The 26,408-nt window shown below is 39.5% G+C and overlaps 1 protein-coding gene and 1 long non-coding RNA gene across 2 annotated transcripts; one reads left to right on the forward strand and one right to left on the reverse strand.

Moving 5' to 3' along the window:
- Positions 1 to 10,192: 10,192 nt before the first annotated feature.
- LOC307046862 (uncharacterized protein) lies at positions 10,193 to 17,897 on the reverse strand. Its single transcript, XM_079693518.1, has 10 exons — positions 17,748 to 17,897; positions 14,855 to 14,909; positions 14,653 to 14,771; positions 14,134 to 14,545; positions 13,744 to 13,966; positions 13,276 to 13,449; positions 12,917 to 13,128; positions 12,761 to 12,846; positions 12,002 to 12,111; positions 10,193 to 11,453 (listed from the first exon to the last, which is right to left on the reverse strand). Exons 4-8 carry the CDS (start codon positions 14,515 to 14,517, stop codon positions 12,838 to 12,840), a joined length of 1,002 nt encoding a protein of 333 aa, XP_079549644.1. The 5' UTR covers positions 14,518 to 14,545; positions 14,653 to 14,771; positions 14,855 to 14,909; positions 17,748 to 17,897; the 3' UTR covers positions 10,193 to 11,453; positions 12,002 to 12,111; positions 12,761 to 12,837.
- A 204-nt stretch (positions 17,898 to 18,101) lies between these two features.
- LOC307046863 lies at positions 18,102 to 23,922 on the forward strand. Its single transcript, XR_013810252.1, has 3 exons — positions 18,102 to 18,594; positions 19,388 to 19,474; positions 20,980 to 23,922. It is a non-coding gene; the product is annotated as an uncharacterized lncRNA (long non-coding RNA).
- The last annotated feature ends 2,486 nt before the right edge of the window (positions 23,923 to 26,408 follow it).

A 26,408-nucleotide genomic window follows, 5' to 3' on the forward strand; every position in this document is an offset into this window, starting at 1 on the left:
AGCCGGATAACAGGGCAACTTCAACCGGTGCCGTCAAAAAGTAATCAGTGATCAGCTGAACCCATTGCTCATCAGAGGCTGTCCCTCTCACAATGTTGGAGTTCAACAGTCTTGCGATTTGATCTTCTCTGGAATCCATCGATCTGATTAGCAGCTAATAAATTGTCAAAGTACGGAGGAAAAATATTTTCGTTTTACTGGGTGAAGGTCGCGAGGAATAATGTTGGTTTATATAGTGTGTGTGTGTGTGTGTTTGTGTATTTTGCGTTTGTGTGTATTGTGTTGGTTTCCCGGGGAAAACCCTCACAAGAAACACCGGCTGTTGTTATGCCAGCTGTGACGTTACGTTACTCCGTTCTCCGCTCGTAATGATGCCTTTACAAGCTTCAAAGTTGTATTTATCATCTGAATTTGGCAAAACAAGTTTAATATTCTGAAAGCCAAGACTTTGTTTATTTGAAATCAGATGAAAATAAACTATCACGGACTCTGCCGTGTTATTTATGATTACTATACGCTTTTCATTCATAATGTCAGCCGGAGGGAGGGGGGGCAGCGCTGCGGAAGAGCAGCGTGAGAGCTGTCATCTTCCCATTACAAGCTTCAAACATGTATTTATCGTTTGATTTTGGAAATAAAAGTTTCAGATTCTGAAAGCCAAGACGTTGTTTATTTGAAATCAAACAAAACACCAAAACCCCGAAAAACTAGTTTTTTACTCAAATCCACGTTTATTTTGAAATGAGCCGTTGCGACTTCCGACTGATTTCGATAGAGCGGGTCACATATATCTCTTCATTTTGCTCTCAAAGTGCACCAGATTGATGCATCTAACTTCAATATTTTAAAAAAAATGTTCCTGGGGGAGCATGCCCCCGGACCCCCCTAGACTAGAGGGTGTCAGATCCACTCCCCACTTATAAAAATAGCACTTTACCACTGCACCCCCTCTAATCTCAGATGCACCCTGAGTCATTTTGTTTAAGTACAGTGAGCCTTTCTAAAACAGTAAAGAGACAAACCCACCAGCATTATAGGATATACTATGACTTTGTGCGAAATACTTGTTGCTGATTTAGAGTACTGGCACCTTTTTTATTCCAATTCAAGCACTGGTCATCCCTGGTGCAGTACTTCTTCAGCATGTTGATATGACACACTCTGGTAGGACGTCTGCGGTCAGGTGTTTGAATGACGTAGTTTGTTTCACAGAGCTTCTTATCTACAACATAAGGACCAGAAAATGTAGTAGACAGAGCAGAACCAGGTACAGGCAATAGAACCAACACCTTGTCACCTGGCTGAAACAAGCGTGCTACGGCCTTCTGGTCATAGCGTTTCTTCATTTCCCCCTGGGTAGAGGTCAGAGCTTCCCTAGCGATGTAGACGATCCTTAAGTTTGGCGACATACTCTGGGATACTGCAAACTTTTTTCATTGGCATGATCAAATGCTCTTTAAGAACTTTTAAAGGACCTCTGACTTCATGTCCAAACACTAGCTCAGCAGGACTAAAACCTAGAGACTCCTGAACAGCTTCACGGGCGGCAAATAACACTAAAGGAACACCGTCATCCCAATCTTTATGAGACTCGTGGCAATGTTTTCTTAACGTGCACTTCATAGTCTGGTGAAACCTCTCTAATACCCCCTGACTTTCAGGATGATATGGGCTGGATGTCACATGCTTGATACCTAAGGTGTCAAGTACCCGGGCAAACACTTTAGACATGAAGTTGGTACCTTGGCCTGTTTGAACTACCTTCGGTAGACCAAACGTGGAGAAAAACTTCAGAAGTGCCTTGGTGATGACCGGGGCAGTGATTTTCCGTAGTGGGATGGCTTCTGGGAACCTAGTGGAGGCACACATGACAGTTAAGAGAAACTGGTTTCCAGTTTTAGTTTTTGGCAAGGGTCCCACACAATCCACAATCACCCTTTCAAATGGCTCTCCCATTACTGGAATGGGAATGAGAGGAGCAGGGTGAATCACCTGATTTGGTTTACCAGCAACTTGGCACACATGACACGTTCGACAATAAAGAACTACGTCAGACTTAAGTCCTGGCCAAAAGAAGTGTTTTAAAACTCTTTCATACGTTTTTGTTACCCCCATGTGACCTGACCACGGATGATCATGAGCCAAGGACATCACCTGAGAACGATAGGCTGTTGGCACGACAACCTGATAAATTGCAAAGGAGTCTGACTCCTCACAGGCATCACTAATCCAGCGACGCATCAATAGTCCATCTTCCATAATATAGGCCATCTTCTTTGACTTGGCCTCTTCCTGACTGATAACAGAAGACAGACATTTAGAAAGTGTTTCATCACTTAACTGGGCTGCCATGAATTCTTCCCGAGTGGCAGGCAGTTGTACAAGCTCTGAGCTGTTACTGGGTGATCCAGCATCAGCAGACCGGGCCTCCTCTGGCAGTCGGTCCGTCGCAGTCATGTCTTCAAGAAACTGCCCTGTATGTAGCAAGAAAAGAATCAGACAAGTCCTCTCCATATTTCTTTGACTGGGCCCTTGTAACAACACAAGCAGGAAAGATTTCGGGAGGTACTTCAGCTGATTTATCTGCGTCTAAACTTAGATCAGGAGAATCAATGACCTCAGGTACTGGCTTAACTTTGCCTCCAGCCAAGTCATTACTGAGGATTAAATCAACCCCTTTGATGGGCAAGGCAGGGAGGACAGCTACTTTAAAGAATCCTTTGACAAGAGACGAGTGAATATAAACATTGTGCAAAGGAGCCGCAACTAGTGTCATGTCTACCCCTTGAACAACAGCACTTGATCCACATGATGACGTGGAGGTTAAAGATAAGATGCCTTCCCTAATAATAGACTGAGAACCTCCGGTGTCCCTAAGTACCTGTACTAGCAGCTGGTCTTTAGGATCCCCTGTTAAAGAAACAAAGCCCTTTGAAATAAAGGGTTTGAAGCAGGGATCAGGTACATCATCTTCCTGGGACATTTCTATGTCTGATAGGGAAACTCCTTTAATGAGTCCCATGCCTTTTGGCGTTTGAAAGCGTTACGAAAATTGTTGTTTACGCTTTAAGAAATGACACCCTGAAATAAGGTGTCCTGTTTTATGGCAGAAGTTACACTTTAAAAAAAATTTTTTATTATTATTAATAATAACGTTTGCATAGACATTTTTTTCTTTGACAATCCACTAGCCCAGTGTTTCTCAAACTTTTTCATGGTAAGTGTATTAGAAAAGTACTTAAGAAACAGGACATATTCCTTAACCTGTTAGACCCCAAGCCTGTTTTTCAGGTCTCAGGCTCGAAAAGGACATTTCCAGAACAAATTACCAAAACTACACTTCTAAAAGGGGGAAATTAATCTTTTTTTTTCTCAAAGTAATGATAAACTTTTGAGTTGGATGTAGAAAAGTCAGAATCAATATAGATGTTTTTCATTTTTAAAGAAAATTCAGATTGAACATAGTAAAAAACTGTAAATTATAGTGTCCTTCCAAAAATTCTGTTTTTGCTTATAGTGAAAACCACCCTTGAATGATGGGATGGTAGACTAAAAGCTTTAGGAATCCAAAGTACAACATATAATAATTACCCTGTATCAATATCGATGCAAAACAAGTGACATTTGACCTTTTTAGAGAGATTTAGCACAAAAAAAACACTTCTGGGGTCATTTGGGTGGATTTTCCATATCCCTGGCCCCCCTTGGTCAATTTTGCTGATTGTCGTCTCTTTTTAACCAATAGAGCCAATAGAATCAAGGGAAAGTTCCACATACACACACAGGTTACCAAATAAGAAGTGAGAGAGACGCGTAGAAAAACCAGAAGCTGCGCTAACCTCTGGTGGCTACCATTAGCATCTAATTTTTCTTCTCTGATTTTTGCATACAAATTGAATTATGGATTATCAATAATTTTTTCAAAGTGACAGACACATTGCTATAACCTATGGATTAACCTTCAGCCACGTTTTTTTCTCGTTTTAATGCCATTGAACACGACTTTTGATCAGAATAAGGTGAGCATATCTCCGTGTTTTGCTACCTAAAGCTACGTCGTGTGTTGTCTGTATTTGCTTCCCCTGTCACGAGTTCTGATCGCTCAGTGATGATCCTTATATTTCTATAATCTGTGGCCTCTCAGGGTGTTATCTAAGCTTGTTTGTGCAGATCCAATAAGTATATCGATCGGTATAGCTAGATTTCTGTGCTAACGGCCTTAAGGTTTTTTCGCTTGTTGCTAATTCAGAGGCTCGGCGTTAGCTTTGTGGTTTTTTTTTAGGGATGCACCGAATATTCGGCCGCCGAAAATTATCGGCCGAAAATGGTTAAAAAGGCTCTTTCGGCTTTCGGCCGAAAGGGTTTTAGCACCGAAAGGTATCACCGAATGTCAGGGAACAGGGTTACGTTGGTAAGCTAACGTGTTGTTGTGATGACGTAATCAAAACGCGGCGACAAGCACGGTGCGCGACCATGCTCGCGGCTGGCTCACAGCCAACATGTCTGCCGCTTGGAGATATTTAAAAATATCAGAGAAAGAGGCGCGGATTGCGATTTGTAAAACGTGTTCAGCTGACATTTCTCGAGGGGGTGTAACTGCAAAGACTTTCACCACTTCGGGATAACTCCACCGCTTGAAATCAAAACACCCGGACAAATATGCGGAGTAAGATCAAATCACAAGCACTGACAGCGAGAGACTGTTCAGCGCTGCCTCTCATGTGCTTGATGAGAAGAGGAGCAGACTTATGGCTGATAAAGCAGAGAAGCTACTGTTCATTAAAAAGAACCTCCCACTTTTCCTTAATAAGTAGACAAGGCTGGCTTATCATAAGCTTATCTAGTTCTACATGTCTAGTCTATACCCACTTTCCTGAACAATTTTCATTGTGAGTTATAATTCACCATCTCAGGTTATCATTAGGGGGAAATGACAGCAGCACAGTGTTCAATATATTGTACTTTCGGTATCTAAATGATACAATGTTTACTACTTTGCTCATGAGGACAGACAGCCTTATTTGCAGATTCTTGAAATTGTAATTTAATTTGTAATTGGTTGTGGTTTTTGTATCCAGTTTTCACTTTATGTATCTTTATACAATGTTTACTACTTTGTTTATGAGGACAGACAGCCTTATTTACAGATTCTTGAAATTGAATTGTAATTTCATTTGTAAATAGTTACATTCATGTGGATTTATCCAGCTTGCACATTTGTATGCATGCACTTATAGATGCATTTGTTGTTGTTGAAGGCCTGGCTGTTACAGTCTTTATTTACACTATTTTGTTGCAGGCCTACTGGCCTAGATGTTTATGCACCTTGGCTTTGTTCTGAATGCACTTTGTTGTAGTTATCCAACAGAGAAAATGCACTTGACTTGGAATTAATGTACTGTGTGCATTCAAAAGTGCTGAATAAATGTTTTATGGACCCATAATAGTGATTACTATTTAAGTTAAGTTTTGCCATAATCATGTCTTTTTCCATAATCAGGTAGCTGAACAACATTGGTAAAAAATGTATACATTATATATATATATTTCTATTAATCATTTTCGGCCTTTCGGCATTCGGTTTTCGGCCAACTGTTTCCTATTTTCGGTATCGGTTTCGGCCTAGAATTTCCCATTCGGTGCACCCCTAGTTTTTTTGCAAAAAAATGGATATAAAAAATTCATAGTTTATTAAATATTAAGAAGCCCTCAGACGCTGTTTCCTGCAGATGACGCGTTTTTCCGGCCGGGGGCGGGTCGATGGGGTTCAACAGGTTAAAGCATTTTTTTTTTATTGTTTCAAATAAAAGTAGCATTTCTTGTCAAAAAATGTACATAGAAGCCCAAAGTAGAAGTGTTATAATGTTCTCAGAGTAATCACTTAGACCAGGGATGAGCAACTTTGATGGTGGTGGGGGCCACATAATTGATGTACTGGCCACCAGGGGGCCACAGATTCACTTGGAACACACACACACAAAAATTCCATGTGTTGTATATAATTATTAACAAATATACTAAGTCTGACATCTTCATTGACATTTTACAATCTTTCAGGGAACATCCTCTAATAAGCTCACTAAACAAATATCAGTTCACTGAAATGTTATTTATTTTTTACAAGTGGCATGTTTGTATTGAACAAGCTATTTAACAGTGGAATAAAACTATTTTAAACTATTGGAAAGCACGGAAAATGTGTGTGCATTCAGATTAACCATTAAGATGACATAAACGTGAAGTCATGAACACTAACCCAGACATTAGTTGTCTAACTTGAACCTAAGACACTTGTAGCCAGTCTCTGCATTCCCCTTATTCCACAATAAGGGGAATGTCAACACAGACACCTGTCAACCCGCACTCTGCTGTTCCTCAGCGCCACTCCCCCTCCCTCCGGCTGAAATTATGAATGAAAAGCGTAGTAATCATAGATAACACGGCAGAGTCCGTGACAGTTTGTTTTCATCTGACTTCAAATAAACAAAGTCTTGGTTTTTAGAAAATTAAACTTGTTTTTGATGATAAATACAACTTTTAAGCTTGTAAAGGCATAATTACAAGCGGCAACTTAACGTCACAGCAGGCATAACAGCCGGTGATTCTTGTGAGGATTTCCCTGGGAAACAAACACAATACACACAAACGCGTCAAAGATTATTTCACGGTATTTGAAATCATGTACGCACCTCGCGACATAACTAGGAATTACGTTGTTTATAAATAAATCGAAGTGCCGCAAAAAGAGGAGTCCGCGCTATGCATGGGGCCCCCTTGAGGGGGTTACTCGACATGTCATTGCAGTGGACCAATTTAATCAACCTTCTTTGGGGGCCCCCTTCTGCTCCGGGGCCCAAAGTAGTTGCCTGCCTTGCATGCCGGCAAATAGCACCCCTGTGTACACAATAAAGGCTGTCACTGTGGCAGGTGAAACAAGCATTCGGGATCCAAATATTTTCACCATGACAACAAACATTAACACTTCACTTTGACAAAGTACTAATTCACCTAAAACCAAGTTCTTTCTCTTAACCTAAACAGGTTACATTAACATCCTAAACCCTTACCACCATTTTGTCACTTTGTGGAATAAACTCTGTTCGAGTCTTTGGAGCTCTACTTTCACGTTATTTGTCTGGAGTCAGGTCAGATTGGCATTGCAATGACGCCCTCTTGCCTCAAGTATTTTGACCACTCTCTGTGTGTGTGTGGCGAGAGAGAGAGAGCACCGGTACCGGAGATCGTTGTTAGCTTCTGGTGCTAGCGAGCTAGTGGCCGGGTCTCAAACGTTTTGGTCAAGATTAATGTAAACAATTATTTCCGAGACACACATTTATATGATCATTATAGTTATAAAAAAATAAGACAATAAATGAAAAACAGGTATGAAATACTATATGACAGTAAAAAAATAATAAAGTTTTAAAGGGGAGTGATTTGTAAAATATCCATAAAGAAAAAGTAAATCTGTTTACAGTTCTGTTTCATAATAGGCGTTGAGAGATGTATTCATTGATCTCTTCATTTTGCTCTCAAAGTGCACCAGATTGATGCTTTTAACTTCAATACTTCAAAAAAATATTCCCGGGGAAGCATTGTTTTATTAACACTGTTCTAGCAAAGGAATGCTCACGTTCATATTGATGTATTTTAATAAATGTTGACTTGGCCCATTACGTGACTATTTGTGTTGGGGGGGCACGACTTTTTTTTTTCTCCCAAGGGGGGGTCTGACAGAAAAAGTTTGAGAACCACTGGCCTAACTAGTGGGTCAACCGTGAGACGGTAATCTCAGGGTACTCACAGTCAAGCATGTGTGGAACATTAAAAAGTCCTCATCAGCCAACGCAGTAATAAATAAGAAAAAAGGCAAAAATTAATCCGATCCTCAACAGTGGGATGAAATAAATGCTGTCCATTTTGCCATTGGAGCATTTATCATGTGAGTTAAAATGAACTCCAGATAAGGTTGTCAGGGACTGTACTAGAAGTATCAACAGGCTTTATTGTGAAACTGGGGCTGGGTCAAGGAGTAGGGGCCGTTGTTGGGGAATGGGCAGAGCTGAGGAAATCTAGGACACAGAGCTGAGGGAATCCAGGGACCGGGGAATACTGGGAGAACAGGCCGGGGCGAGGAGCAGAAAGGGAGGTTGTGGAGGTGGCTGGCAGAGGAGCAGGTGAGTATATCTGGACAGGGAAAGAGCAGGATTAGTACGGCAAAAATCAGACCGGAAATATCAAAAAACAATGCAAGAAGCAAAGTCGACCTAAACGTTTTACCACAGGTTGTTACACAACGGAATGGTGAATGCTGGATTTGAAAAGCGGGTTTAGCAGGTGCAGATGAGAGGCCGTCAAGGAGAGGAGCTGGATCCTCACAATAACTATTGGGGAAAATATTTAACCAAGTACTGCTCTGCCTGATGACAGATCTCAGGTGACCAATGGGTCACAGCGGGAAGGCAAAATAAGGGCGATGGAGGGAAGAGAAATTAGGATGAACTGCATTTTAGAATGGCAAAAAACATATTATCTGTCAAACAAAACTCGAGCAACATTGAATGAATCAAATATATCTAAAATATGAAGTAACAATACAGAGGATTTTTTGTAATCGTTTTCACCAATTATTGTAATACAGAAACATTCATTTGATAGCATCTTGGGATTGAGTTCTTTCTTTGTATAAAAGAACCGTAATGCTGTTTGTATTTAAATATGTATGTATGTGTTCAAGCACAATGCATAATCATTCAACTGAATATGGACAGATCCCATTCAACTTTTACGAAGAGTAAGTCTATGTGTGTGTGTGTGTGTGTGTGTGTGTGTGTGTGTGTGTGTGTGTGTGTGTGTGTGTGTGTGTGTGTGTGCACGTGCGTGCGTGCGTAATGTTCCATGCTCTCCATTAAATGTCCTGTTAAGGAGGTTTGTTGAGCCACACTGTTGGTACATAACCAGCTTCACTTTTAAAGTGCTGCAGTGTGTGTGTGTGTGTTTGGTGTGTGTGTATGTGCTGCAGGAAGTGTAACTGTCACTTACAATCCTGCATTATAACATCCCACCCTCCCTCCGCGCCTCGCAGACAACTGTGCCGAGCAGACTCTTTAATTATGGAGGAAGGTTAGTGTTTTAATGGAGTGTGTGTGGAGACTTGTGTAGGGGCTACTTCTGTGGTTCAGAGTGTGTGTGTGACTGTGTGTGCTCTCCTCAGTCACCTAGGGGGATGTAAAAGAATGAGACCTCCTCTCACCAGCAAAACAATTACCACAATAAAACTTTGTTCTGTTGTAATAACTAAATCAAAATATAATGGCTGATTTAGATTACTAAATACACTGATGGTGTATGATCTCTTACTTGCAAGCATGTCACACATTTTTTAAAAAGTGGTACAATTGTAGATAACAATAGCAATTCCTAAAAATTATGAATTAATTTGTCCTTTTTGTGCACACATTAAGAGACGTAACTTTAAGAGATTTTAAATTAAAGAAAACCCTTGAATTGTAACCACATATCTTAAACAAAAATCGAAATCAATGTAGGCAGATTATCTAAATCATCTAAAAGAAAAGAAGGCAAAACAATGTTTTCTCTTCTAATAAGGTTGTGTCCCGTCAAAAATTTTGAGTCTAGTCATGTTTCATGTTATAGTTTAGTTATTATTTGTCTTTTCTCCCACTTCCTGTTTTATTTTGACACTCACCTGTTATGCTTCATTCCAGGTTCCTTTACTTCCTAGGTCAGGGGTCTGCAACCTTTTTGATCAAAAGAGCCATTTTGATTGATAGCTTATAAAGTTGTATTTATTGTTATATCATAGACAAAAACTACAGTTTTTTTGCATTTATTATTTATTAAATTATATAAAACTGTTAACCTCTAATAAGAAACAAAGAACTCTTATAAGGAGAATACAAATAAATACACAGGCCTACTTTAAAATAAATCAACACAGCACTTGCACTGCAAAAATCATCCATCTTATAACAAAAAAAAAAAATATGTGATTTGAGTTTATACAGACTTGAAACAAGTGTAATAATCTGCCAGTGCAGTGAGATAATTAGACTTATTAAGAATTCTTAAAATAAGAATAAGAATTCTTGAAATAAGAATTCTTAAAATAAGAATAAGAATTCTTGAAATAAGAATAATTCTTGAAATAAGAATTCTTAAAATAAGAATAACAATTCTTGAAATAAGAATGCGTGAAATAAGAATTCTTAAAATAAGAATAATAATTCTGGAAATAAGAAATATATGGATGCTAGAAAAGTGGCAAATGTCCTGAATTAAGCAGAAAAACACTTATTCCATGCACAGGTATAAGCCAAATATACTCAAAACAAGTTGTCAAATTTTCTTTTACCATTTGTTTATTTCTGAATTCAAGTAGACAGATCTCAAAACAAGAACCTAGCATGCATTTTACAAAACGTATGAATTAATCATGACGATAATTTTAAACTTAAATTATAACATTGAAAACCACTCAACATTACTTTGTGTTAGATAACCAAAACTGAAGAATTATAACTTAAGAGCTTCAATATTACTGTTTTCTCTTATTGTTGAACAAAAATTATCAAACACTGAATGATAGAAAGTCATGTCTCTTGTGTCCAAAGTATCAATGCAAAAACAGATACTGGTACCAGTATCAATTGTTAACAATAACTAGCCCAACTACCACCTAGCTCACCCACATTGTATATGTCGAAGCGAGCATGAGTTGTGCCCAGCAAATGGGCACGACTCAATATATAGACCTAAAAATGACTCTGGCTTTTTAATTACATTACAAAGAGCAAAGTTGCAATTTTCAGCTGATCATTTGTAAAGTGCAATGATTACATTTGTATTGCTAGTTGCACCTTCAAAACAAAGGTGGGCATCCTGCTGGCTGAATGTGGGCAATGCCCACAGAGAGGTGGTTATGGCAAGTGACCCTTACTTTGAAGGTGCAGCTACCTGCAGTTTGAGGAAAGGAGGGCTGGAAGGAAATGATGGGCTGAATATTGCAACTTTGTTTTTGTACGTGAGTTGTTTTCTGGGATGTTATTCTCTCCCAACCTCGACAGACATTGCGGGTGAGCATTGTAGAAACAGGTTGGGAACCTAACTACCACCAAGATCTACTCCCCAATGAAAGCTTTCCACTCAGCCATGGCTTTTTTGTATGAGGCTGTGGCGTCTCGGTCATGGATAGTGTCCTTCAATATTTCTGTTTGAATAACAGAAAGGATGGTTGCAACACACTTCGGATAAGTGAGATGTATTGTGTAGTAATAGGCCATTAGATATAGCAAACCCTCATGCAGGTCTTGCTTGGCAAATGTAGTGATGGGAGTGGTTCCTATGGCGACAAGGCAGTTGGAGTCATCAACAAGTAAGACGGGGCTGGACAGAGATCTCTTCTGGAGGTAGACGGTGGGATCTTCTGTAGGCTAAAGGAGATAGCAAAACTCTAATAAACATCCATAAAATAGAACTACTAAAGCAGACCCTCTACTACCATTATGTATATATTGCATCTATGATTGAATTTATAATGCTTTGCATGTAGTTTGTGAATCCAAAGACAGCACCATTTTATGTACTAATGAAAATACAAAAACATGTCTTCCAATAAAATAATGAAAACAAATTGCTTAACCTCCTGCTGAAAGCTGGCTTACATGACCAGCAGTAAAACAGCTCTGCACTGATGTGCCGCTTTCTTCCAATGGATGGAACGGTGCCAACAAGCTCCAAATTGCCACAGTGCTTACGCTTAAAGTTAAATTATTTAAACTTTACTATCAATTGCCGCTGAGAGAATGTCCTTTCATGACAAGGCAGCTTAAAAAACAGCAACATATTTTGTTAAATGTTGTCCTAATTGTGAAAAGCGACTCCATTATAGACTTACAAAAAGGATAAAGCATGGAAGTAAATGGCTTTATAGACACAAGTAAAAAAAACATCAAGATTTGAATGTGACACAATTGCTCACCTGAAGAACATGTATCAATGCCTCACTGGCATGTCCCAATTTCTTAGGCGGTGCAGCTGGTGAAGGAAAGAGTGTAGGGAGTGCCTTGAACAAGGCAATCGAGAATTCCACTATGAGAAGAGAGAAGAGAAAACGCGAACAGGTGGATGGAAAGACAGACACTGTATTAACTTTTTTTGCTCACACAATCTGTATTAACATAACTACAGTTTAGACACATGAAACAAAGGATAATGCATATAAAGTCTATAAATATATAACTGACTTAAGGTCAAAGTTATTCAAGTTTAGGAGACATGCACTGTGAGGTTAATTTTGGGTGCATCAGATGACATGCTCCCTGGAGGTAGCCGATGTCTGTTGTTTAGTTGGTTGGTGTTGTGACTTAGTAAGCTACTGCTGCAGAGGTTGCATCAGACGCCATTAATGACGCACAAATTTTAAGTCCGTCCGTCATTCCGCCAATAACTGTTTCAGGAATTGCGATGTCATCTGGGCCAACCCAGTTGGATTTCTCCTAATTCCTTAGTGAAAAGTTGATCTCAGCAAGTTTGTGAATAGGTTTTAAAATACAACTTTTAGCTAGGAACTTAAAGTGTGATAGAGGGATCCTACTTATGGTAAGATAACAAAATAGTGTGAAAATGCCCCCAGAGCATTATCATTTTAGATTTATTTGGTCAGCCTTGCATCAATGACACACTCCTATTCACAGTCATATCTTCACCAACACACTGTAGACACTAAGAGGTGACTTACCACCATCAAGGGTCATAGGTGGTTTCATCGCTTTCTTCTTCTTCGAAACTCCGTAAAACTGCACTTTAGCAACAAAGTCACATCACCTACAGAGTGAATAAGTATTAAAATCTGGAGCTTTTGTTGAAAAGTAAAAATGGGAAGTAGTTTACTAACATTCTGAAGATCATTGAAGCATGGATAGGCATCCAGGACCTTTGTGTGCCTGTCCTCCACTTTCAGGACATCACTGTCAATGAACAGTCTTCTTGCTTCAAACTCGAGATCAAGGAGTTGAGAGACAGCATCTTTGTTTTGTTTTTTATTCTTGTACATCTCATGCAGAGTCTTAAAATGCCTGGCCTGTGCTTGCAGACTATCCTTGTCCACTAAAATGAAAAATGAAAATGATTATGTGCACATAAGACTGTCAAAAATGGTCTCCCTTTAGAAGCAGCCCTCTTATGGCTGGGTGATGTCTGTAAAAATATTCAGACAACACACAAGTAGAAAAGTTTGGAAGACTCAGGACTTACCCTCTTCTTCTTCCCCGGGCTCTGGGTCCTCTGCTGGGTAAAGTGTACCGTGGAGGGCCTTTACCAGCTGCTTTTTGGCTCCCTGGTGTGAGTTGGGAGAACGGATGACCATACTGGATCGCTGGTCCGCGGTGTAATTGGGCAGCCGGCGGCCCGAGCGGGCTACTGTGGAAGCTAATGAAGATATTTTAGATATTTATTTGTCCTTTCAAAAATGCATTTTGTGCCTTACCACAATTGTCAAACAATAAATCAGAAAACGACAATGAAATGCTCACACAACTATATATAGCTGTCTTTAAGGTTAAAATGTTCTCTACAAAATGAATGACAGAAAATGACCATAATATCTCTGTCCATTACAAACAACTTTTATGTTGCACATGATGTTATGCATTCAGCAATGTGTGGATATGCCTTTCGAGTAGAGAACAATATAAATGGAAATTAAGTTGCAATTCTACTTACATGTACTTTCATTTTCATCAGAACTGGTAAGAGTCTGATCCAAAATAATTGTTGATCCACCTGCGTCACTTGAGTCAGCATCATAATCTTTTCCTGAGTCACTTGCTGACAAGTCAAGGCAACGCCTCTTCTTTGGACAGCCCCTCTCTTGTGCAGGCCCTTGCCTCTTTTTCGGAGACTTTACGTTCAGAAGCCTCTTTTTAAGTTTATTGTGAATGGTTGTCTGTGGGAAATAACAAAGTAACTTTATAAGAATGACTTAATCATTTTGATGAAGCCTTGACTTTTTTTTCAAAATGTTAAGAGATGACAGTGAATTCAAATAATTATTAAGTACTTCACAATCAACAAAGTGCAAGAAATAAAAAGCCACACATTTTAATGACTTACATGTTTCACAGCTTCATCTTTGTCTTGTAACATGGGATAATACTCCACTACTTTCTTAGCCATGGCTGTGAGTTCAGGTTTGGAAGGGTACTGAAGCTCTTCTCCTTGTGGACTTGCTCTCAGGATGGAAATCATGCTGGTGAGTGTGTTCCTCACTAGCCTGCAACTCAACTCCTTGGACATTACACATTCCCCCTCTCTGCCTGTGCGGGCCATCTCAAAGTAATGTCTACGAGCTTGTTCCAACTCACTGTCCGTGTAGATCACATACTCTGGTGGACTAGGTAGCTGTAGGGTCATCTTTGGGCGTTTTTTCTCCAAAGGAGTGGATGTTGAGGGGAGACTGTTTTCTACAAGGTGGAGTTCCTGTTTCAGAAGGGCCATCTTTATCTTTTAAGATAGGATTCTCGTCCTACAACAGCAGATAATGTCAAACAGTCAAAGTCAAACAATGGCGACAATCTGAAATAACATGTCTTGTGCAACTTTTCCTTTAGACCAAAGTAGGTAACCATTTACCTCTGGGTTGATCAAAGACCACACTCTTTTTCTCCTAAGAAAGTGTTCTTGCCCAGGAAAAAGGTCTCTCAAATCATCACGAGTGAGGGAGTGCATCAACACCTCATCGATGTTAGCAGCTATGAGGACAGCAGCATCATTACCAACATTTTACAATCCCAAATAATTATTTATCGTTTTGATTCAAACACAAATGACATACCCTTAAAAATTGACACTGTAACATCATCCAGTTTATCCATTGTCCCATCTATAACCTGGTAGGAAGAACAAATATTAATTAATTATCATAATTTGATTTCAAACAGCTTTACAAACATGTGATTGAATATTACAGTGAATACAATCATTCCTTGTGGTTTAAGCTCTTAAATGCTTTTCATTTTATGTTTTTATCTGCTACAGAGGCTGAAAAATAATGGTTTTAGTCAGTGTGCGAAATACCCGTCAATATTCGGGGGGTCCCATCTCCCGATTGTTGCGCAACACTGACATAGGAGGTTGCATTGGCTAAAGTTGTTTGGATGCACGTTGTTTTATATTACAGGGTTTCTCAACGGGGGCGTCAGCGCCCCGTGGGGGGCGTTCGTACAACCTAGGGGGGCGCTGGGAACGAACACGGGGTGTCACAACTTCGCTTGTGTAGTGGTCATTATCTTGAACTTTTTAAACTTTCATGGTTTTCAAATATTTTCGGTGCAAAAATAGGATAACTGAAATAAAAAGCCTATCTTCATATGGGTTTCTTACCCTTCTATCGTCTCATCTACTTTCTACTTTATGCTCAGTACCGTCATGATCGCTATGGTAACGCCGATAAACAAATCCACCTCATCGCAGTAGAGTGGTCCTTTCCGAAACTATTTCGCCCTCCCCTGACTTCCACTGGTTGGTTTGCGGGACATGCAAAGCAAGCGGTGGATGGGGCATTACACTAAGCAACATGAATCTCATCCATATTACATAGTAAGGCAACATAAGACGTGAATAAAGCTAACTCCGCTTAGCATGCTAATTGTAAACAATAGAACGTGCGCATTACATGTAGACCACTGCAATGTTGCTCATTACGTCTGCTAACCGATAAACACTTACTTTCATAAGGTACACACACCAACCGGCACATACGCATTTAACACTGATGTTACAGGCGCTTAACTTGTATAGTAACAAACTACTTTAATTACTATTTGGCCGCGAACTTAAACGTGCTACTCTCCGACTCAGAACGAAGGGACCCCATATTTCGCACACTGGTTTTAGTCAATACTGACAAAACAGCTATCTGTCCCTTGCTGTATCTCAATTTGCATACTTCTGTACTTACATTTACTGTTTTGAGTGTATAAATGTGTTCCAATCTGAAGCATGAAATATTTGTGTGCACTATAGGCCTACCGGTAGTACCCGCATGGTTCATTATAACGGTCAAATAGTTCAGTGTAAAACACTGAACACTTTCCACTCTTAGTTACCATTTTGACTGCGTAATGGAAGTTGTGGGACCGGTGAACACATCACGATACAAATAAAAGTTATACATGTCGTTTTTAATTCATTATTTAATAAACGTACCACTATGCCGGTGTAAAAAAGAAGCAACTGACAATTTTAGTGGATTAATTCAGCAGTCTATAATGATTTGCTAACCCGAACGACAACGTTAGCATCGCCGCTAGCTAGCTAGCTAACAGCGCTAGCTAACAGCGCTAGCTAGCTAGCTAACAGACATAATATTTATTGCATTTTTAACCCAGCAATATTGGTACTGAAGGATTATTTGAATTATTTGAAGTATTAAAGTAACGGGGTATGACAGGAAAGTAAAATCTGGTATATTCATTTTGGTGTCACCTTATATATGTTCATGTGTGTTAAATTTGAAGGGACAAAGTATCTTTTCCTCTCCCAATATATTGAGGTGGATTCTGTGTGTTTAGAGAAGGATGGGAGCAGGAGATCTCCATATTTGGGAATAGTGCCAGACGCTGGAATGCTTCCCTCGTAAAAGAAGGGGGTTGCGTGGCACAATCTTGTAGCAGATGTGTATGTGTTTTCATTGAAGTAAATATAAATGCTACATGATTACTGGTCAACTATACCTCTGTTCTTATTCTTTCATGTGTGGGTACTAAATGGCTACAAACATTGTGGAGAAATTAGCTTAAACATCTTTCATTACTCTATATGAAATGGAAGCAGTTTTTTATGACAGGGACGAGAGAGGTGGGGGAGGGACGCATTCCAGGAGTTTCAGCATGTCAATTGTCAGGGGAATCGACTTGTTTTCAATAGAGGTGTGTGGTTAGTTACTTTGTGTTAATAATAGCAGTATGTGTAAAGGAAGCTGGAAATATACAATGTGAAACCTTTTATTTGAAGTAAAGATGTGAACAATAGCTCAAACAAATGGAAGGGCCATAGGTAAGCCTGAGAAGTTTGACTATTTGGAAAGCATCTCTAATACTGCTTAAGAGCATAGGTAATGTGTTCCTCGTTGTTATTGATATGAAAGTAATTAACATGTATTACGTATATTTAGCCAACTATAACAACTATATCTTAAAACATACTTTTAACTTGTGTGTGGCAGTCAGGAGGCGGGAAGATGGACTCAGGGACACAGGGCCATAAAGGAGATGTGTGTGTGCTGGCTAAAAGCTGCTGTGTCGCACTGATTGGGTGCGGCAGGCCATGTGTTGATCTCTGCCAATAAGATGACCTCTGGGGGAATGCACGTACACACCTCCTCCTGTGTTTTAGTATGAAAGCCTGTGTTTTCCTTTGGTTCGCGCTCTTGTTTTTCACCAGCCGTTCCTGAGACCTGTCTCACACACGTGGTAGAACCTGAGCCCGGAGTACTCTGCAGAGTGCTTCGTGATTTCTTTGTGTTTGTATTTTGTATCGTTACTGTATATCATTAAAGCCGGATTATTGTTTCACTTGTATTCTGGTGTTTCTTAATCCCTCCCTTCTCCCGAATTCACCTAGCTTGTCAAACGACACGCGGAGACGAGGTTGGTTTGCAACATCCTCTAAATCTCCAACAGTACCGTGACAAATTAATGCGCTTTTATTATAATATGAATACACACCTTCTCTTCAAATGTGTGACCTTCTTCTCTTCTCTTCTCTTCTTCTGTGACCTCTTCTTTCTAACCTCGTGAACGTGCTACTTGACAATGATACAGTAGTGGGTTGAACTCCTCCTTCGACAAATAATAATCTGAGTAAATAGGGATGATAAAATTAAGCATTTGAGGGGAAAAAGGTGACGATAGTGTTTGTAATTGCTAATACATATGCTTTTTGTATTTTTCATATCGCAGCACATACTAAAAATGATATATCAGAGACCTCCCCCCCCCATTGTTAATATGGTTTGACCCAACCAACGTGCCAAAGCCCACCAAAAAGTAGAACTAGGAGATATTACAGTACTGGCGCAGGCTGTGGTTCAAGTTTGCCTTTAGCAGATGTTTTGTCTGTCACATCAATCTGTCAGCTTCCATCTCCTCCTCAGTTCAGAAGATTTTGAGGAACATGGCGTATTGGCGGTGTGTGATTTACTTTGTTTTTTTTGCGTTAACATTGAAGTCTCTGCTGAGCCATATTAACAAGGCACATGGCCGCAGTCCAGATTTCCGTGTTGTATGTGGAATTAATGGATGTACCGAAGAATACAGAGTTTTCAACTCTTTCTACTACCACATCAGACGTAGACATGCTCTGTATTTTGAAAATGGAAGCCCGCCTTCTGGGTTGATGACAACTGCATCCGAACCATCTAGAGTTGGACTTGAACATTTTGATATGCCCATTTTTTCTGGTTGTGCCACTGCAACACGAGGGATGCAAAGGACCAACAGTCAAGTCAGCACATGTGTCCCTTCACAGCAGGAGCAGGAGCTTGAGGAATTCCCGATTCAACCTCCTGATCAGGTAAGATGCAGTGTTGAGCAAGCTACTTTGAAAATGTAGTGAGCTAAGCTACCAGTTACTCTACCATTATGGAGCTTCACTACACAGAAGCTACCAACCAGTCAAATGTAGCAAGCTAAGTTACACAAACACCGCAAAAGTAGCTCACTACATGTGAAGCTACTTTAATGGTGCCTTCACGTGCTATGGGATCTCTGCTGTGTTAAGCCATATAAAAAATAGCTTCAGTGATCGTTACCACACTACTTGATCAATAAAAGAGTTAAGCTACTGAAAAGTTACTTGATTCAGGAAATAGTGACGCTACCGCCAAGCTACTGAGAATTGTAGTTACCTAGTTACTAGTAGCGAAGGGGGGTCTTATATGGGTTTCTTTATTTTTACTCTGGAAATCTTTTAATCTGGACATTGCTATATAAATACTAATTATTATTATTACTACACTAGTTGGCTACTTATCTCTACTTTATTCTGTCCAATGAAAACTTAAGCAGTAAAACAATGATTGATTGATGATTTGATCTTCCTCTTGCCTCTCAAAAATAGAGGAGGAGCAACCTCCTCTGCCTCTATGGACCAGCCGCCACTGGTTGAAATAGCAATTTTCACTAGCCAGAACACAGGACCTTCTTCCTGTAATTATTTTCACAGACACTATTTAAATAAGACATATTGGACAGGGGCTGCTGGTTTAAAAGCCATATCTTACATGATAATATTACTCAAACATACAACAATTGAGTTAACTAGTCTTTCTTCTAATTGTGTAATATTACTATGAATATGTCTCCAGGAAGAAGCTGATACATCTGGCGGAAATCTTTCCAGACGTGCAGTTGCATTTGCCATCAATGTCCGTGAAAAATGCCACCTGTCCCAGGTATTGCATCTATTAGTTGCTTTGTACAAAAGTGTCTGCTAAGTGACATAATGAATGTAAGTGTGCCTGTAGTCAAAGGGGTTGAAGAGTGGTGATAATCTTTGTATGTCATTTTCAACCTTGTTTTCAGACATGGGGGCACTTTATTTATGTTAGTTAGCTATAGAGCTCCTGCGGATGATGTCACATATGCTGGTCACGTGACGAGAAACGAAGGGGGCAGCCATTTTGGCAGTAATCGCGTCAGTAAATTCATTGGCAGGCACTGGCAGACTGTCGAGGATGGTGGATAACTGCTGTGCACCAGGTTGCACAAATAGGCGTGGGAAGAAGAAAGGTGTATCTTATTATCGCATTCCAAAAGACGCGGAGAGGAGGGAAAAGTGGATCGCAGCGATTAAAAGAGCCAGGAGCCGTCTGAACAAGACTGAAAGATGGGAACCCCCGGCCGTTTGCTTTCGCTTATGCAGTGATCACTTCATATCAGGTGGGTGAAGGAATACAGTACAATGCTACAAAAAGTTTCTGGTCAGTTTAATTTTTACCGAAGTAGAATCTAGCACCCAGTTATTATAGCTAACGGACTCTGTGATGTCCCTTTTTAACTCAACAAGTGTGGCTCTGGTGCAGCCTAGCCAGTTAGCTTGTAGCAAGCTAGTGGTAAACAAACCCGTGTTGAAAATATTCCTCGGGACTCGGGGAGAGCAGCTCTCCCCGAGTCCCGCTGTGCAGTTGCAGTGGGCTCCCAGCACAACACCGTCGTTCCTGACCACCACCCATGGCTTTAGTTGACTTTCATTAAGCCTTTGGGAGTGATTAACCTATATATGAAATTCAAAAATAGATAAATAAAGGTTAAAAACGCCAGCCACTTTGGTTGAGTACGTTCAAAAATACAAACTAGTTTCAGACGCACTGCAGTAGCTATCCAAGCTAATAAACAAACATGCTAACGTGACACTGCCGTAGCTAGACAAGCTAATAAACAAACAATGCTAACGTGACACTGCCTATCAAACTGGAATAATTTAATACTTACCCTTGCAGTGATGATGCCGAAGTTTTTGGATGTAAGACTCCACAGTTGAATGTTGTTTACGAAGCCGGACTGACACCATTTGTAAGCCTCCAAGCTTTTGTAAGCTCTGAGGGAGTCTCCTGAGTACACTGATGGAAAGCTTACAAGATAGCTGTGGATGTCCGCGTAGCGCAAGTCGGGTACATCGTCTTCAGAGCAGGAGGTTATGCTCTTGAAAAGCACACCGGGTGCATTATATGGGTTGCTTATATTTAATCTTTCTAATTTTGTACTATAAAGCCGAATTTCACTTGAATTAAAATGAGATGTATACTCGCACGGTAGGAAAACGCTGGCGCCGGTCGTCATGTTTACTGCCAAAATGGTGGCTGATAACCAAAAGTCACGTGACCGCAGGAGCTCTATGGACACTCGGACTGTAAATGCATACTCTGATGTATTTAATTTTTTTTATTTTCTCTTTCAGAGGAGTGTCAACGATATTGTCTCTGGGGTCCAACAGTATCAAGCGGCTCTTCTGGATACCTTGAGAGACAAAATGAAAAGGGTCTTCGAGAGTCATTCAGGGAGTACGGCGCAGCTCCAAGAGGAAGCATTGGCAACATTTGATCATTTTCAGGATCCTTTCACCCTAATGGCCACCACATACATGCAGGATAGCACCATTCAGAATCTTTTTAACCCAGTGAAACCAGAGGAAATAGTTGTGTCTCAAAAAGTTTGAAGAGTTAAAAAGGGAGACTCAAGAGTTCTTGTAATCAAAAACAAAAGTTTTTACTATATACCCCTAATTAATAGTCTACAACAGTTGTTGTCCAACTCCAGAATCATTGATATAATCAACACTGCACCACAAAGCTGCAACAAAGATGGGTTTTTGTATGACATTGTTGATGGGAGTCTTTTTAAATCTCACCCTCTGTTTTCAATAAAACCTACTGCTTTGCAGCTGATCTTGTACACTGATGAAATAGAGATATGCAACCCCTTGGGGTCACATGCTTCTGTAAACAAATTACTGATGGTTTATTATACTCTAGGAAACATAGACCCCAAGTTTAGATCGAAGCTTGCAGCAATTAGACTCCTTGCTATAGCAAAAGCGAATGATATTGACCAGTGTGGTGTTGATGTTGTTTTAGAAAGAATTGATAAAGACTTAAAATTGCTGTACAATGGTGTCAAAATACAAACACAGAATGGTGAAATGGATTTATTTGGTGCTTTAATTTCACTATGTGGTGACACACTTGCGCAACATGAGCTCGCTGGCTTTAATGAAGGAGTTGATTTTGCATATAGCAAGTGCAGGCACTGTGAATGTACCTTTGAGGACATGCAAATCAATTTTAACGAACAAAGTTTCACTAAAAGGACAGTGGAAAAGCACATTAGACAGTGCATTGAAATAGAAAGGGCCAGCACAGAGTTCTTGAAATCTGCCCTTAAAACCACCTACGGAATAAACAGAAAAAGCAAGCTGGTTGAATTTCCAGCCTTTGACCTCATTCAGCAAACTCCACAGGACATAATGCACATAATTCTTGAGGGTGTTGCACCCATGGAAATTAAGTGTGTGTTAAAATACCTTATTCTGTCAGGACAAATGGAGTTGGACATTTTCAATTCAGCCATGCCGAGTTTTCCTTTTTCATCTATTGATGTACGAGACAAGCCCTGTCCTGTCAGTGTCAATACCTTGTCATCTAATGATAACAAACTTAAACAGTCTTCTGGGCAAATGCTGATATTGTTAAAGATCATGCCTTTTCTGTTGAACAATATGAAGGGAAATATTTACGTTAAGTTTATTTTGGAATTAATTGAGATAGTTCAAATAGTTTTTGCGCCTGTCATATCTCTGCAAACTGTATTAAGACTTAAACAAATGATTGAGCAGCATCTAAAACAGTTTAAGCAACTTTTTCCTGACAAAAATGTAACGCCTAAGCAACATTACATGTTGCATCTCCCTACCCAAATTCTTTCTCTGGGTCCTTTGACAGGGCATATGTGCATGAGATTTGAGTCAAAGCACTGTTTTTTTAAACAGTGATCATCTAAATTGAACTTCAAAAATGTATGTAAATCGTTGGTGAACCATAACCAGCTTCTTGAATGCTGTCAAAATGAAATGGGCATTGAGCATCCAATATTTTTACATGAGAAAGAATTGGGCCCCGTCTCAGAAGTGACAAATAAAGAGTACATCACAGCAAAGATTAGAGATTTCTTGGGAATTGATGGCATACAACATGCAGTCTCAGTCAAGTGGCTTATTCTTAATGGTAACAAGTACATCAGCGGAAAGTCTCTGATAATAACTAATGCAAATGATACAGTACCTATCTTTGGACTTATAAAAAACATTTATGTCGTAGATTCTTCATTGTATTGCTTTGAACATCAGCTTTATGAAACTGTGTGTTTTAACAAAGATTTATTAGCATATGAAGTCACTGTCAAGATTGGCCAATCTTGCCCAAGCAACAGAGTTGATAGATGCAGAAAAGCTTGTTGATTATACATCCTATTATTCGATGAGTTTTGAAAACAGTGTGTATATTTTGATCAAATATAACCTTAGGGATGTCATTGCACTTAAAACCTAAATATGATGATCATTGAATGAGCATTGGAAGGTTATACCTGTGTATGCAACATGATAATTTGAGTGAAATCTAGCTTAGTGAGAGAACACAGGAAAATGTGTAGGAAGTGTTTTTTTAAATGTCTTTTTTACTATTTTATTTTATTACCTTTTTTTGTCTAATCCAACAAAGAATTCTGCCAAATACAGATTTATTTGTGTTGTTGTATTGACTGTTTGTTTATTTACAAACATGTGTTGGGAGAAAAACATTATAAAGTAATGCACTGAGCTAACATTATTTTTCCTGCAAAATAGTATAGTCAGGGAATTTTGATTTTGGAAAGTATGATTATTATTATTATTTCTACTTTTGTTCTCCTTGAAATGAAAGTTCATTGAATGAGCATTGTAAGGATGTGTATATGAAGAGCTGATACAGTTGATAGGGATTACAATTAGATTATCTCAATGTGATTGACAATGCAATATAGGGTTGACATGTGATAGAACCATGATAAAATGTCTTAAATAAAAGTTTCAGTCTGACAGTGTGGTACTATGTTTTTTTCTGAGACACATTTTTGTAGCAATGTTATTTGCTAAGCAGAATCATTTACTATGAAATAATTACTAAATTGAGCTATTGTGATACATTGAATTTCGATATATTGCCCCATTCCAAGTTGATATTTTTGATTTGTTATTGCTTTGGGAATTAATGTTGTGATTTAACATCTGATATAAATATGAATCTGACTTAAATGGATCCCATGTGATTCTTAAAATAAGTTGTAACATGTCTTGAAACAAGTTCTTACAGCTAAAAAAAAAAAAAAATTGATATGAGGCAGTGACCCAAACCTGTGTCTGACAGTAATTTATCTTAATTTGTTTGTAAAATACCTTATTTCAAGATTTGCTGACCAAATAAGAATTCAGAAGTCTAATGTTCTTAAAAGAAGCTTCATCATCTTACACAAGCAGCTCTTGCATAGTACATTATTCTCAAAACAAGTCCAGTAAGAATTTATGGCTAGATATAAGATGGCAACTCTTGGCAAGATCAGTAATTTTTGCAGCTGTACCACACACACCTACTACCCCTAGCATAAGCTACAGCCGTTGTGTATTTTATTATGTGAAGCACTAAATGGTCTTAGAAAAATATCGACTCTTTGTTTGTAGATATCTACTAAACTACAGCATATAAATACAGAAAGTAATGTAGGCCTGTTATACTGAGTGATATATATTTTACACACTGCTCTGCTTTCTGCAAAGACCTCACAGCTGTTCTCACTGTAAACATCGCGTTGCGATGAAAGCAGTTACTAAAATAATATCCAAGGGATGCATGCAGAGCTGTCATTGGTTGAGATAAGTCCGGCCGTGCGTCACGCCTCCACCGTTCCCGGAAATGCATCCGTGGAGGAGCCGTGGAGGGTGCATCAGTGTCTCCTTGGTTAGAGCTCCTCCAGAGAGCCTCCTCGATGCTCGATGCTCGGTCCTCTGTGTGCATTTAGAGAAATGAGATGTCCTTCAAAATGGCGCGCTGAAATTCATTTCCGGGTCACTACCGGAGGACCGAGGAGTCGAGGAGGGGAAATTTGAGTATTGAGAAACCTCTCCAGTGTTCAGTGTCAGTTCGTTTTCGTCTCTTGTCATGTTCAGGTCTGTGTTCGTATTGTCTCTTGCTATGGTCAGGTCTATGCTCCTTGTACTCTTGAAAAGTTTGGTTCCCCACTACGTGAGCGCTTTCATTTTTTGTTCTCTTTTTTTTATCATCTTGGCTAGAGATTTGATAGTTACCTTTTTTGTTGTTCAATGCTGTTTTGGAAAATAAAGTATCTTACAAATACTTTACCTCTGTCTCCCGGGTCTTGCAATTGGGTCCTACATCCTAAGTGTCTGAGTTCGTAACAATTGAACAATGTAAATCTTTTCTAGTAGACCTCAACAATGGAATTATGATCAGTAGAAATGGCCATGTCATGGGACCTTTAAATGATTTGTATTACGCAAATGACATTAATGTGTAGGGGCATTACAAGTTTAAATATAAAATGGGTCCATTTGACCGGAACATCACAAAAGGGTTAATGATTTTATGAACAATGTTTGTGTGTAGCAGATAACACATCTCGTGCTTCTAGTGGCACTGCAATAGCTGAGTGGAGTTAATCGTGAAGTAATTGGGGTGATGAATTGGAGGCGGGTGTGTTCCCTGACCTGGGAAAACTGGACTACACCTGTTTCCTCCGTCTCTGCTTCCTCCTCCTGCAGCCTGGAGGCTTCCCTCTGCAGTGGTTGGAGGTTAAAGTGATTCAAACACTGCCACTCTCTTATCATAACTGTCTGCTATTCTTTCAGGGCGGACCACAAATGTAATTCCTTAACCTCTGGGTAGACTGGCCCTGCACCTGTTACACTTAATAAAGTGCTGACCTAAATGTAACTACAATGAGGTATTCATGTGTTCCAAGGGAACCAGGGAGAGGAGCTCCTTCTGTTTATGACTGCTGCCTCAAGTGTTTGTATATTTATGAACAGGGACAGATATTTGAAAAATAAAATATGGTCTCATCTGTAGGCCTACATTGTTTAGCAGTGTTAGAAGGATGCAGACTCAAAAGGCAGACACTAGCATTGCAACCATACAAAGACAAATAACAAATCATAGAAAATTGAGTTGTAATATTTTTTTTATTTAATTGAGAGCTCGTGGGTTTTGATTAGATTGAGTCCACCAAACCCGCTGACCTTTAAAGAGCCTGTGACAGCCTCCCAACAACTGTTGTGCAATGAAATATTGGGCTACTAGTAATCTCGAACCGTCAGTTTAAAAAAGAAGGTGCAATACCGTTCCGATAAATATCAATAATTTCGAACATCGCGGGGAAATTCCTTCGACTCATTTTGAAGTTTTGGGGGAAGCCGGAAGTGACGTCAATGCGGGAATGCTTCACTGTGCGGTGAGAGAGCCAAACACGGACAAAGTGTATTGTCATGCGTAGAAATTGTGAATTACTGAGTTTAGGCACGTTAATGAAGTTGACTACAGTATATTCATATTTGTCAGTGCTTTCATGTCAATTCAGCAAACATAAACATAAATGATCGTGGTATAGATGTTGATTAAATTAGGATTAAAAATCGGTAGTTAGAGCTGCTGAATCTCCTCCCGTCGGATGTGATATAAAAACCGATTATTTTTGTAGTTGTAAACTCAAGTGGATGAAACTACATTTATTAGTGCTTTCATGTCAATTCGGCGAACATAATACATTAAATGATCGTGAGGA

Source organism: Notothenia rossii (genome assembly GCF_949606895.1).
Source record: "Notothenia rossii genome assembly, chromosome: 7".
In the NCBI taxonomy this organism is placed as follows: Eukaryota; Metazoa; Chordata; class Actinopteri; order Perciformes; family Nototheniidae; genus Notothenia; species Notothenia rossii.